The 15,525-nt window shown below is 37.6% G+C and overlaps 1 protein-coding gene across 1 annotated transcript; it reads left to right on the top strand.

The window, feature by feature from the left end:
• The first annotated feature begins 458 nt into the window (after positions 1–458).
• Smp_086760 (phosducin-like protein 3 (viral iap-associated factor 1) (viaf-1)) lies at positions 459–11,384 on the top strand. The gene is made up of 6 exons (XM_018797821.1): positions 459–491; positions 3,220–3,334; positions 3,385–3,490; positions 3,567–3,813; positions 4,750–4,958; positions 10,990–11,384. The coding sequence occupies exons 2-6, from the start codon at positions 3,329–3,331 to the stop codon at positions 11,157–11,159; spliced, it is 738 nt and encodes a 245-aa protein (XP_018652824.1). The 5' UTR covers positions 459–491; positions 3,220–3,328; the 3' UTR covers positions 11,160–11,384.
• The last annotated feature ends 4,141 nt before the right edge of the window (positions 11,385–15,525 follow it).

Below are 15,525 nucleotides of genomic sequence, written 5' to 3'. Positions count from 1 at the left end.
ATTTGGAATATGGGATACAAGCAGCGAGTCCTTTTTTCAAATATGAGGCGGATATGCTGGAACGAGTCCACCGACGAGGGATCAAAATGGTTGAAGTTCCATCTGGCCTATTTTATGAAGACAGACTGAGACACCTTAACTTATTTCCGTTATCCTACCGTAGAGTACGAGGTGATCTAATATTGGCTTATCGTATACTGAAGGATAAATTTGGTATCGTTATGACTTCTTTTCTTCTTCCGCCTGAGGCTGATCATTTGAGAGGACATTCGAAGAAAGTTCAATAACTGAGATCAAATCGTCTACGTCTGGAGTTTCGTTTCTAGCACCGAGTAAAGAATTGCTGGAATTCTCCACCAAAACACGTATGAATAGCAACTTCTGTTCCACCTCCACAGTGTTACAAGTTGCTAGGATTAAAATAGGTCGGAAGATTGAAGACTGTTTGGCGGACTATACACAGAGTGCGTTACAGTAACCAGCACCCCAAGGTAGTTGTGAAGATTTCCAGTGTCGGCTCAGTATGATTTCAGGAATTAGTATGTGATGAAATATAAATTGGAGACACGTAATGGAAAAATAATTTTCTTATAAAGTCTGATCTTAGCAAAACGTCGTAGTCTTTTTGTCGCATACCTGTACCCTATTGGGCTACCCCAAGCTTGTTCACGCAAGCAGAAAAGGGGAGATAAAGGCTGAGATCGTTAGGAAAATTCAGTGTCGCTAGATCAAAAGTGTGCTTAGATCCTTGCTTTATTGTCTTTTAAGAGGAAACAGTGGAACGTTCCACCTAAATGTTCTGAAATGCACACCAAATAGTTTACTTTTCGCTACAATCTGTGATACATTTTCGACCTTTAGGTTACCCCCTACCGTTGAATTGGTGCACGAAGAATCGTACGCGTCTGAATTTTCCCTCCCCAAGGAATACAACTTCACCACCCAATCGACCAGACTTATAAGTATGACGCATGTGTTGTAAGACCTCCTTTTTGGAGTTTTTGATAAAAATCTGCAAGTATATTCGAAATTAGAGAGTTCTGGTTATATTTCCACCCTAGGAGTTACCAGCCTGTCTGTCGTAAACGGAACTCTATGAGAGAAGCAAAAGTAATTAGTAAATCTGTGACATCAGAGGAATCATTTAAAAAAAGGAAGCCGATTGTTAAGCTCAATAAAAATTCACACAGTTGTCCTCTACATATGTCCAGTTTGTCTCTATGCTACATTTCGACGGAAAACGTTGGTATATGTATTATAAAGTTTATTAGGAACCCCCAATACTGTCCAAATAATTACGAAATCTCTAGATCCCATTACTTTATCATCACTACAAATCATAAGTGTTGCCAAATAAGATGTAAAATAGGGTCATAATTAGCATTTAGTGTTTGATATGATCATAGGATTGTTCACTGAAAACTGAAATCCGTGCTTATTTGTGGGTGCCTGGTAAGGGACTGAAGGTATACCTAATACAAAAATCATGACCCATCAAAAGCCCTATCCTTTGGTCGCTACTCACCTTATGGAGGATAAGGGGCCTACCTTGCACTCTAGGTTACCAAGATCTATTATTTGCGGATAACAACATGGTTTGGAAAAAGACAAGAGTTCATCTGGATGTGCATAGGGTATACTACTGGGTTACCAGAAACTTGCTCCCTCCCAACACCAGTAAGCTCGGAATAGAAACTGCGGACTGTAGTAATGCATCAGCCTCATACTTTACTGGGGATCTCAACACCTTCCATTGAAGAACAGCACGTCGGCACCACCGTATGTGGTGTTCTAGGTTTTTCTGCAGTTGTATTTTGCAGCCTACGGAACATACTTTGTCTTGGGATCTCTTTCTAGGATTTTACACCACCTAACTCCTGGACTATTCAAAACGTTCTTCAGTGTTTACTCAAGACATCGTCTGGAAAAAACTCAGGTTGCGTATTCTATTTCTAAAAGGATATAATCGCCGTGGAACAAGTTCAGAGAAAGGCAACTAACCAGATGCTTGTACTAAAAAAACAGTAGCGATGACACCTTTCTCTAAGTCCTCCGAAACAAGCTTCAACTTTCAATTTAGCTCTGTGCCTACTGTAATAAATCACAGCGTTGCTTCTCGCTCACTCCTGTTATTCCTAACCAATGTCTTCACTTCATACTCAAAACGACCATAAGGATAAAACCTCTCCGTAATCAAGAACACTTACCTAAACGTATATCCAAAGGAACAAGCGGTTCACTATTTCTCTCCAAAGTTTGAAGTTTTATTGGTATGACTGTTCTAGCATTCGTTCAAAACACTCCGATGTGTTTACACTGTCCATTCGAACACAATTGTGTCAGACTTTGAACTTGAACTGATTGTTGTTTGGGCTTGTAAAGTTTGCTATCGTGAATAAGTAAAAGTCAATGTCTTTCAGGCCAATTATTTAGAGCTTCAGGTGGACACGCAAAGGAAAGGTCATCCCCATTTCTAAGACAAGTGAGAAATGCTTTTATTTTAGTCATATAATAAGATGAATAACATGAATTTTGTAAGCAAGGGAATAGGCAGTCTATTTTTAAGTGTTCGTTAAGTAGGATGGTCATTTATTTACTTGAACACAAGGGGGTACCTAATACATATGCGTTACACAATAACAATGAGACCAGTAGTAGTTATCATTAGTTTATATGGTTGAGACAATTAATACAAATATCAAGTGAACAATATTAAATTAGGGTTTTAAGGCCTATCCAATAATAGCAAGTTATACAACGAAGTAGTGGATCTGCATTAAGTATCTGGGATAGTACTTATAACTAATAGCGCTTACTAATTTTTATTACTCTGTCTAGTACCATATTGAAGAATGACCAAAAAATCTTTAACAGGTGTAAACTTCACTGTTCGATGTCCTCACTATAATTGAAACCTGCGATAAAAGATTATTATTAAAACCGCTAATAACTAATTACAAGTCCATTCAACCTTACCCTTTATGTCCTAAAATTTTTAGTATTCTTCCTTTGTTCCGTCTTCTCGACTCACGTTCGGTCTGCTTGTTGCATAACATATAACCAATTCCCTTAATTTACTTACTGTACAATGTCAAGAAGTGTGAAAATTTCAGCCGATGGCTTTTATCTTAATTCATGTGTTAATCTATTTGTTTTGATTGCTCAGTACACATTGCCACTTGGCGTCAACTTATTATTATTATTTTTGTTTAATTCAAGTCAATGATGGACATATTTATGTGATTGAGTATTACTGGTCTCTACTATCTAAATCTTGATAAATTTTTCCGTCAATCAGGTTCAAGATTCGTTTTCATTAGCGAGGAATATGCTGGTTTGTTTTTATGAATTTAATTTAATCTCTGAAAACCTGTCAATAACTAGAATCCAAACGAAGATACTGAATGGAACGATATTTTACGTCAGAAGGGGATTTTACCACCGAAAAAAATTGAACCTGAAGAAGAACTTCCTCCACCTCCAGATTCCAGTAAATACTATTGGTTTTTTAAATACAATTCTACCTTTACTTCAAAGAGAGAATTATTAAATATTCATATTTTTAGAATCTATTTTAGATAAATTGACATCAGATGAGTTAGATGAGAAATTCGATTTATTGGAAGATGGAGAGATTGATGGTGAAGAGGCTCGTTTCCTTGAAGAATATCGACGTAAGCGCATTGGGATGATGCAGGAAATGGCATCAAAAGCTCGTTTTGGTAGTGTACGGGAAGTCACCAAAGCCGATTGGATAACGGAAGTGACAAATGCTGGTGATACGTTTGTTGTAATTCATGTTGGGGAAAAAGGGTGAGCACTTAGTAAATAAAAAACCCTAGTGTTATCTGTAATCAGTGGAATAATGTGATTGTCGAAAATTTATCAGATTAGGATGTTCTATTAATCCTGAATTGCTATATGATGTTTCAAACACGGTTTGTCGTTCATAATCATATAACACAAATAATTTCGTGATATGTTAAGTTCCAATATTATGATAGACCTTATTCAACCACTTAGGGCTATAAATTTGCATCAAATTCGTTGCATGGTATATTAAACTGATTTTTTTCTGCTTTGCCTTCTAGTTTACATGTATGATTTCTCGCTTTCCTCAATATTTTAAATACTATCATTATGTTAGTCTTGCTATGAGTGCTATTTAGAATTTATGATGTACCATTCATATATGAGGAATTCATAGGAGTTTTGAAGTACCTTCAACCTATTTCTAAATTGTTATTTATGTTCCTACTGGTTTCGAATCCGTTTTGAAGGGTAGGTGTTTGTGGTTAAAAGCTACATATTATGACTGAGATTAGTTACACTTTTATTTATCTTCACTATGGAGTAGAAAGAATTTAGAAAATCACCAGTGAAGCATAAATAGATGTTTTCTCTCAGTATAGTTGACTACGAAGTCACTTGGCTTTTACAACTGAGTAACTAAATGAAATCGCTTCTGAGTTATATTGCTGACATAAGAACTGATATTGCGCAACTTTCGAGATCCGGGTAAATGAAGGGAGAGTTTTTCAGGCACTCAGCCATTTGTTGAAAGTTGACTTGTACAACAACATAATCACCTCCCAACAAGTAAAGAAAATTAGTAACATTACATCAGATTATCTCCTCTAATCAACCTCAACTTGGAGTTCATTTGTATATATCCTTGGCTAGTGTTTAAATATTTTTTTTACAAAATATGTTATAGTTTGTCAAAAACAATTTAATTTTATATAATAGGCATGGATTATGCAGTTTAATCGACCAACATTTTCGTAAATTAGCACAAAAGTTTCCTACAGTGAAATTTCTTCGTGGTGAAGCTAGTTTATGTATTCCAAACTATCCAACAAGCAACTTACCATCAATTCTTATCTATAAATCTGGTGACTTAAAAGAACAGTCAATTGGTCCTGAAGCTATTGGTGGAAATATGGTCACTTCGAAAGGTAACTGTTTATGGGTCTATTTGTTTATATACTTTTTTTGGTTACTAGTTACTTTTGTCTCAGTGGTTCGGAGTTTTATAAGCTATCAGACCATCAAAAAATATTTTAGTCTATACAAATTAACTCATTGGCTATTTATAGGTTCATACACTGGTGCATAAACTACGTGTACCCAAACCACTATGAGGTGGTGTAAGTTTGAATTTTACTATTAGTCAGTTTAGGGCCTTATTTCATAAGTCATCTGGGAATAGAATAGTGGATGCGTGTCTTGTCCCATTTGGGACTCATTGGCTATATGTCCTTGTACTCGTGTTGATCTTCACACCGGGACTTGTACCTAATACATTTTGCGTGAAGCACCCTACTGGTTATCTACTTAGTTATTTGGTTGAGATGGTCACTGGCTTGTGCGATATGAGTTGATTTCGATCCATTTATAAGGCTTACCTTCAACGTCTTCAAAGCTAAAGGCACTGAGTTCAAATCCTCGTATGAATATTGACACTGAGGTACAGTTACATTCAAATGACGATTTCCAAATGTGACCAAACATTCTGGATTCCGCTGCTGGCTACTATCCAATTCTGCTTAAAATACTTGTAACCTAATGGCGATGTCGAAGTTATCTCAGTCAGTCAGCTACAACGTAGGACCAGGCACACATATGCATCGGTCCAAGTTGCCATACCTCATTAGCACAACAAATGAACACCGAATTCATAGAAGCAGTTTATTTAATGGTGGTAATATATAAAAGAAAGGTAGTATATAAGGATATAATAAAGGTAGAAAGACAGATATGAAGCAATTTTAATCTGAAGGTTTAAGGGAAGATAAAGAGTGTATACACCTACACCATTGTGATCGATTCTGAGCCATGTCACCCAGAGTCTCCAACCATTTATTACGATAGTCACGCGGACCCCAACTAAGTAGTCTGCATCTACCAACATGGCTCAGACTAGAAGTTAGTGACTTCAAGCACTGATGCCACGTTTTGGTTTGGCCGCCCCTAACTCTCTTCCAACAGTCTCCAACACTTGTCAGGATTGCGCGTCATGGTAGTCGGTGTTCAGGTATACGTAACAGATGGCCAACCATCTCAGTCGATGAAGATTCACAACATCACCAACTGATTAACCATTATTCCCTAATACTCTGTGTCTAACCTCACTATTACTTACCCGATGATCCCAGAAGATGCGAGCAATATTTGTAGGACATCTGTGATCAAATACTAGTAACTCGCAAGTATCTTCTAATCCAAATGGCCACGTTTCACAGCCGTAAAGTAGAACAGAGCGAACTGTTGCTGAGTATACTCGTCCCTTAATTGATAGACGGATATCTCGTCTTCGCCATCGGTTACGTAAGTTGGCAAAAGCCAGACGAGCTTCTTGAATCCGTGCTGAGATTTCGTCAGACACCAACCCATTAGGGTTGATCAGACTTCCAAGATAAGTGAAGTTGTCGACGCATTCGATTACTTCACTCCCTATTCTTAGTTCAGGTGTTGACGCAGGCCAGTCCTGGAGTAACAATTTACATTTAGATGGGGAGAAACGCATCCCAAACATCCTGGCATTGTTACTCAGTGCTAACAGAAGACTGCATTTTATTAGCGTCTTCACCAAAAAGGACCATGTCATCTGTGTATTCTAAGTCGATAAGAGGACTTCCTGGTAGGAGATCAATTCTTGAAAATTCAGTCGACGAGAGTGTTATTACCAGAAGTAGGTCTATGATGAAATTAAACAAAAATGGGAATAGTGGACAGTCTTGCGGGACACTGCTTGAGGTTGTAAAATCAGATGACAGTTCGCTATAAGCTCTCACTCGACTGGTAGTGTTCGAGTAAAGAGCCTTCACAAGGTTTATGTACTTCTGAGGTACACCTTTCAATGACAGACACTGTCACAGAACCTCTCGGTCTACAGAATCAAATGCTGCTTTTAAGTCAAGAAAAGCTATCATTGTCGGACACCGATAAGCATGTCTGTGCTCTAAAACCTGACGAATAGTGTTTATGCGGTCGATACAGCCACGACCTGGTCTGAAACCAGCCTGATTTTTCTCGTGTTTTTAGTTCACGAGTCTTAGTTAGACGCCCGATAATTATTAAGGCTAGTATTTTATACGCTATATTGGTCAAACTAGTTCTTCTATGGTTACCACAGGATGATTTTGACCCAACCCTCTTCGTTTACCAGAACTTGGGACTGGTAGTAACTCTAGAAGTTATTATAATGGTTACATAGATTATAATAATGGGTTAACTTGAATCTATAATGTTTTCATGCAAAGTTCTACAATTTACTTCATCATCAGCTTATTGTTGTTCAGTAATGATAAGAAAGTTTGTAGTTTCAAAAAAAAGATAGTCTTGAAGGTTTGGAACCATTTTTAAGGAATTTCTGTAGACCAGTTCAAAAGACAGATCTTCTTCTTCTTCTTCTTCTTCTTCTTATTATTCTTCTTCTTCTTATTATTATTATTATTATTATGGATTGATTAAGGTAAAAACAATTCCGCATAAAAACAGGAAGTGGTAACCAACTTTCCTAGTAACTAAAAGTAAATTCTATCTTAGATTATCAGTACAAAATTGTTAGGTGGAATTTGAAAAGATTTTCATGATTTGCTACATCTTTCTTAAACATTTTATAAGTTCAATATCATCTTGTTTTTTCCTTTTTTTGTATTATAAATTTTCTGAAGCAGAAAATTTCATCGCTTAGATTCAAAATAATTGAGATTGTGAGAGGATTTGTAGCTCATTATAAGAATGACAATAAGTTGGTATCTTTTTGCTTTAACAGGTTTCATGATTAACTTTTAATATTTCATTATCAATCTAAGTAACGTTGTCACCTAGTTCGCTTCATTTATAGATATAAGTATTCACAATGGATATTGTTTGTCTTTTGAAATGCTACAAATCACCAGGCCCAGATGAATTACCACTGGTCCTTTATAAGTATAGTGGCGAACTTCTGGTTAAGGAATATGTTGAATCATTTTTTAGAAGTTTGGCGATTAGGCTGTTTCAAGTTCCTAAAATAAGACAGTAGTTGTCCCTATCTTTAAAAATGGTTTACGCCACCTGTGCAACAACTATCTCGGGATAAGTCGACTTCCGATCGTTTTCAAACCATTGGCTTCCGTTATGCTTCATAGTCTATTCAAAACCCGAGAAAGATTGATTTTTCAGGAGCAATCTGGTTTTCGTTCTGGTCGAGGATGTATTGATCATATATTCACTCTCCACCAAATGTTTGAAAAACGCCATACTTATTGGAATATAACAATCGCAGTGTAGGATTTATTTTGTCCTACAGATATACTACTAAACTGTAAACGCTATACTGGCGATCCCAGAGTCTATGTGAAAGCTATAGTCAGAACAAGGACAACTTGGCTTTAAACTTTATCTGTTTCTGAACATAAAAACAATTAGATTAGTACAATAATTAAAGAATTACAGTCATTAAGTGAAACGCACAAACATACCGACCAGTATTGCGTGTCTTATTAAAATGAATTAAATTTATGAGTCACACTAATATAATAGGATAATAATGTTTTTCAATTAGTAGGTCACATGCAACAGGGATAGTTTACAGACACATCAGACCAGATTGACGTGGTGGGAGCTTAAGCAACGATTTGATTGGTTAGTTATGGACATAACTAACACGCAGTATATTTTGATATCAGAGTGGCATTCGATTCATTGTACAGGAATATTCTATGGAATTGTCTATTGAAGAGTAGTGTTTCTGAGATGTTTACTAAGATGTTAAAGACCCCATATACAAGCACGTAATTCAGAGTGAGAGAATTCAGTCATCTCTCCTCATTTTCTCATCCAATCAGTGAGTTCGGGAAAGGTTTCCCAATCTCACTATTCCTCTTTTCCTATTGAACACCTGAATTATTCATCCAACCTGGACTGTTTTTCCGAAAAACTATATTTGACCTTATTATTTTTACACACACGGACAAAATCTCGACTCACTACTTTATATTACAAATGCGTACTATTTAAACTTGTGTCAATTTGACTTCTGTTATTCATCTACTCTAAAGAAGTGGCTTACATTAAGTCAGGAAACGTCAGAAATAAAATTGTTCTACTCATTCGGATGTAACAACAATATGTCTATTATCAACTCTCTACCCAATGCTCACTTTATTTGAAACTATCATGTACTGATACCTATATCTCCATTTTCTTAAAATTTCATCATAGACCTACTTCTGGTAATAACACTCTCGTCGACTGGATTTTCAAGAATTGATCTCCTACCAGGAAGTCCTCTTATCGACTTAGAATACACAGATGACATGGTCCTTTTTGGTGAAGACGCTAATAAAATGCAGTCTTCTGTTAGCACTGAGTAACAATGCCAGGATGTTTGGGATGCGTTTCTCCCCATCTAAATGTAAATTGTTACTCCAGGACTGGCCTGCGTCAACACCTGAACTAAGAATAGGGAGTGAAGTAATCGAATGCGTCGACAACTTCACTTATCTTGGAAGTCTGATCAACCCTAATGGGTTGGTGTCTGACGAAATCTCAGCACGGATTCAAGAAGCTCGTCTGGCTTTTGCCAACTTACGTAACCGATGGCGAAGACGAGATATCCGTCTATCAATTAAGGGACGAGTATACTCAGCAACAGTTCGCTCTGTTCTACTTTACGGCTGTGAAACGTGGCCATTTGGATTAGAAGATACTTGCGAGTTACTAGTATTTGATCACAGATGTCCTACAAATATTGCTCGCATCTTCTGGGATCATCGGGTAAGTAATAGTGAGGTTAGACATAGAGTATTAGGGAATAATGGTTAATCAGTTGATGATGTTGTGAATCTTCATCGACTGAGATGGTTGGCCATCTGTTACGTATACCTGAACACCGATTACCATGACGCGCAATCCTGACAAGTGTTGGAGACTGTTGGAAGAGAGTTAGGGGCGGCCAAACCAAAACGTGGCATCAGTGCTTGAAGTCACTAACTTCTAGTCTGAGCCATGTTGGTAGATGCAGACTACTTAGTTGGGGTCCGCGTGACTATCGTAATAAATGGTTGGAGACTCTGGGTGACATGGCTCAGAATCGATCACAATGGTGCAGGTGTATACACTCTTTATCTTCCCTTAAACCGTGAGACTAAAATTACTCTTTATCTTTTTTTCTGCGAACTATTTCCTTCTTCCTGCACCATATCGTTTGAAGCAACTGCTTCTATGGATATAGTGTTCACCTTGTTGTACTAATGAGGTATGGCAACTTAGACCAGTGCATATATTTGTCTGGTCCTACGTTGTAGATGACTGACTGTGCGATGTGATATTCAAGCTATGCAATATTCACTTAATGATTTTCTTATCAACGTCCGTATTTATGAAATGTACTGTTCACCTAAGTGCAGACTACTTTTACAAGGCTGTCGGCAGCATGTGGCTACACTAACTCTTGGTAGTGTGCAGTTAGCAGTAATCGAGATGTTCGTGGTAGCTGTGTGTGTTGCCGGTGTCGTGAGTGACTAGATAATTTTCAGTATTGTGTAAGCTTGAGCCTCTTATACAATTCTAGGCTCCTTCAGCATTGCTATGATAAGATTTTAGCCGTAAAATGATCGGGTGTTCAACGTGTTGGTGAGAGCAGTTTTGCTCTATGATTGTGAGACTTCGTGTTTCGGAATGGAGGATGTTAATCAGTCCTGTGTATTTGATCATCATTGTCTACCAAGTATTACTGATACTCATTGATCACTTATTCGTTCCAGAAAGTTACAACTTGTCATTTGAACTACTGACGATAATTGAAAAGCACTTATACTAATGTTTCAAAGTTTCTAGTTATCTCATTGAACTAAGCCATATTGATTATCTCCTTTTAACTAAAATAGGTGTATATAATTTTTATTTTGAAAATGACGTTAGTCCTCAATATATTCTAATAATTCTTCTAATCCCTTTTTTCCTTGATATTTTGTGTTTTTTCTCTTTTTTACACAGAATTGGAATGGCATTTAGCCAAATTAGGTGTATTAGAATCGAAATTAACTAAAGATCCATCGAAAAGAATGAATATTAAACTGGCTCATAGTAATCGTATCAAACATATAGTTAGTGGATCGTCTGATAACGATGAGACTGACGACGATGATGATGATGATGATGATTAAAGAACATTTTCAATAAATTAGTCGATATGATTTTCTCGTCTCGTGCTCAAAACCGTACGGCCTTATTATCCATTTCGCGCCAAAATACTATTTGCATGTGTATATTATTATGATGTTATTGTTTTTCAATTTTAACAAATTATGGATTGAATTCATTCTGCCTTTAAATTAGTTTACTTATATTGAATTGAATTGTTTCGAATAATAATAGGGTTCTAATCTTTCTGTTGCTATTATGAACCATTGATTGATCTCTTTTGGAATATGTGATTGCTGAGCCGATAACCTCGATATTGCCGTTAAGTCACGAGTATTTTTAGCACAGCTGAGTAGTGTCTAGCAGCGGCGTTCAGGATACGTGTTTCATTCCATATATGACTCCTCAACTGAATGTCTTTAAGTTCAAACTGCCAACGACCTTTCACTTTTCACGAATCATCACTTCAACTGTATAATTGGGATTAAATTCACATAAACTAATTAACCGTACAAGCTTTCTTGTTAAATTTGTTGGTTAGAAAACACACTACTTAATCATAATGATGAAGTAGTTGGAGTGAAGTTTATTTAAACGACAGCAAAGAATATTACAAGAGATAAAGGACCATTTAATGTAAAAAAACACTTGGGTTTAAAGGATGTGCATTATTTTTGAAATAGTATGAGTCCGTACCCCTCTATTCATCTTATGACATCATAAAATATGGAAACTTGTGACCATCAATTTTGTAAGTCTTTCTGCTGTAGCGCGCTCTATTTGAGACGTATTAATACGCAAGCCCCAAACCTGCTACTGATTGATGAAGAAAGCTTGTTTAGTTAAACCGACTAACACGTATAAGCGGTCATGAATGTATACTCCTTAGAAAACGAAACAATTTCTTAGCCGACAACATTCACTTGTCATTAGATTGACTCTCACACGATGACCTCATTTGACAAATCGAAATTCACCCGCCGTGTCACTTCTTTGTAGGTCTCAACAGCATTATTGCTATACCGGGGCTTAGGTTGTTGATATACCGAGTACCACTTGAGCACCCGAACGCTAGAACCCTACAAGTCGCAAATGAAAAGACGGGTGAGAGGAAGTGCTATTCCAAACAGTGTCCAATATGGTACGGGACTCTCGGCTATTTATAAATTTTAGTAAGAGCGGAATCATCATTATAGTCATCCACTCTGCGTACAGTGGTTTTTCGCATTTGCCTAGAAGGGGAGCTACACGTCGAGATTCTGGAATGTTCTTCCGAAAGATGATTGGATGGGATGTATTCAGCTGTTCCTGGGCTTCCTTTAACTCACCTGTGAGCCATCCTCACAATTACTATTCATAAACATTACCTAGTTACTTTTATTTCTCAGCTGGATTTTGTTTAACGAGAAGTAAATGGTTGTCTACCCTTATTTGAAAACTGACTCAATATCACCAACTGCTTTTATTACTTTTCATTTAATATTCTATATCTGATCGAAATGCACTGCTCGGTGTCTCACCCACTAAGCATAAATCACACTTGAGAAGAAATAATCATCAAATACGTATTCATATCAAGGTTGGATTTAATAGTTTCAAATAAATTGAGAATTGGTTGGAAAGTGATTAATCATAATATTTTTTCTACTAATTGAAATATAACGGAAATATAATGATTACTTATGATCAAGTGGTTATCACTGGATTTTTGTGTTTGTTTAGTTTAAATTTGTCTACTTTTTCTAACATAGACGATGATCAGCCAGGATATCACTTACGGATAAGTGTGCAGAAATTGGCTGAATCTAACGTTATCTCCATATTTCGTGTAGTGTGTACTGTTCATGGTTCCCAGGTGTATCACAGTTAAACGAATTCAGTAAACCCGTAGCTTATCAAGAACATTTCTTGAATGTTCCAATGAAAGTGGTGAAATTTTCAACCAAGCTGCCTGGTCAATGTATTATGCATCTTGACGCATCAGTAACGGCAAATAAATCCTTTAAAAAAAGTTTTGTAAGTCTTAGATATTTGGTGCTGAGTTCCTTAGTTTTAGTGGACACATCATAGCTGAAGGAGCTCGCACATGCATCCTCACTAGATCATGGGTGGGTACGCATCCCCAAAAGTCATTAGCCCCATAAGATTAAACGCTTCTTGACAAATCGATGGCCTATCAATTATATTTTAGAACCCCTTCATTTCTGACTTTGGATTTGACTGAATTGGTACACTTCCATTATAGGGGTATTAAGTGCAAAGGCATTGTCAAACCCTGAATACCTGTGACATTTTTAGTGATGTCAGACGTGACCTGGTATACCAACTGGCAAGCTATGAGTCTGTTCTTTGTTGGAACATCATATATATATGATTCTTTTGCGTTTACTTTTTTACCTATTGTGATATATTTTTCACATTTCGGGATATTTCTTCCGCCAGATGGTTCATTATATCTTCATCATGATGGAACTGACACATAGGTTAATGTGATGTTTAAGAGTATTTGAATTATAGTATATACTAGTAATCCCAGAAACAACGCAATTTAATCAAGAAGTATTAGATGAACATGAACGAATGTACTGTATTTGGAATTCAAAATCAAGGAGTCATCAATACAAGGGAATCATTGGTTCATTCAGACACCACAGTTAATTAAAATTAAATCTCTTTCGCCTCCCACATTTAAGCTAATGCCATTTCGGCCTGACAATATAGAAGCCCGATTGTGCTACACAGAAGATGACTTACACGAGCACGAAGTGATAGAACACGCGCGCGCGCTATTCGAACGGGAAGTTTAGTCCTAACGTGATTTACATTTCTCAAACTTTTGCTGTGTTCTTACGCAACAAAAGTATCATATCCAATCCAAAGAATCTATTCTGAGCTATACGTTCGGTAGATTACTTCTTTTTTGTGTTTCACTCTAATTAATAGTTAACTGTGGTTTCGCCTCAGCTCACTATCGGTTTTTTTTATAGTTTTCACGTAAAGGCTAGCTTTAGCTTATCGTTAACTGTTTTTATACATTTTTGATAGTTTTTGTTTACTGTGTGTTTTTTTTATCGGTCCTAAATTTACTGCTTATATTTTTAAGACAGTCTAAATCACTAGCCATGAAAAATTCATGCAAGAGACCTGGTTGCCGTTTTGCCGTTACATCTGGCATGCAATGTGACAACTGTAAAGGTTGGTTCCATGAAGCATGTACAGATCTAACAGCAGCAGCCTATAGCAGACTCAGCAAGTCTGATCGTAGGTGGGTATGTGTTACCTGCAACACCGATACGGTAGTTATGTTGGGTACTATCATTACTTTACTGACAGGTCTGAGAGATAAGTTGTCTAAGAATTCGGTAAATGATATCATCATGACGGGTAACAAAGCTGGAACGCATAGGGCAAATAAGAAAAAGGATACTGACAGGTCGGATATCGACGGTGCTGTTAACAGCACGAGTGATGATGTGTTGAAACTCAGCACCATCCTGACATCGACTGTCATCGACTCCCTCAGTAAACTTGGGTCCCCCGGGGAACGGTCCTTGAATGAGACAGTGGTTCCTAAAAATCCTGTAGGTGGATGGACTCACGTTAACAGGAGTAATAAAGCCCAAGCGTCCCCTCCGAAACTGAACGTCCCAAGTATCGTGCGTAAATCAATTGATGCTTTGGCCGCAAAGTCTACACCCAAGACTGTCCGCCCGGTCATCACTGAGCCCAGGAATCGAAAACGCGCCTCGACATCCAAACAACAAGATACCAAACCTAGACGCCTTGGAAAACCTGGGAAATCAATTGCGGTTCGTGACGACTCTGTCATAATCATGAACCTTATTGACAACCCCGACCTTCCTCTCAGTTTGCAGGACAAAAACGACAGGATGCTCTGGGGAGAATTAATCAAGAGGCTTGAACTCCCTAGAATAGAGCCTTTGACCGTCACACGGCTCACTCGGGGGAAGGACTCTAACCACCTAAACCACCCGAGGCTGCTTCGTGTTACACTTAAGAATGCCTCCGACGTAGAGGACGTCCTGCTAGCCAGTCACTTACTGAGGTCCGATGGGAACGTAAGAATACTGCCCGACATACCGTATTCTGAACGAAATCTCATCCGGAACATCCCTAAGGAATCTCGTGAGGCGTTCTTCCGTGGACGAAATATCATTGTGCAAGGTGTGCCGGAAAATACGGACCCAGCTCTAGCAAACTCTGATATTCGGGAATGGAAATTCATCAAGCATTCCTTAAAACTCAAGAACATATTGACCCAACAGGTAATGAGACTGGCCAAGAGAGACGAAGACTCTAGGCCCCGGCTGCTGAAGATAACCTTCCCCTCCTCCCACATGGCGGCTGCAACTCTGGAAGCATTTCGTG

This window comes from Schistosoma mansoni, chromosome 5, assembly GCF_000237925.1.
Source record: "Schistosoma mansoni strain Puerto Rico chromosome 5, complete genome".
Classification (NCBI taxonomy): Eukaryota; Metazoa; Platyhelminthes; class Trematoda; order Strigeidida; family Schistosomatidae; genus Schistosoma; species Schistosoma mansoni.
This window is presented reverse-complemented; position numbering and strand designations above follow the sequence as displayed.

Excerpts from the sequence above, each read along its gene's own strand:
- Smp_086760 (XM_018797821.1), top strand. Across the intron at positions 3,491-3,566 it reads TCCTCCACCTCCAGATTCCA|AATCTATTTTAGATAAATTG; the intron begins GTAAATACTATT and ends TCATATTTTTAG. Across the intron at positions 4,959-10,989 it reads AAATATGGTCACTTCGAAAG|AATTGGAATGGCATTTAGCC; the intron begins GTAACTGTTTAT and ends TTTTTTACACAG.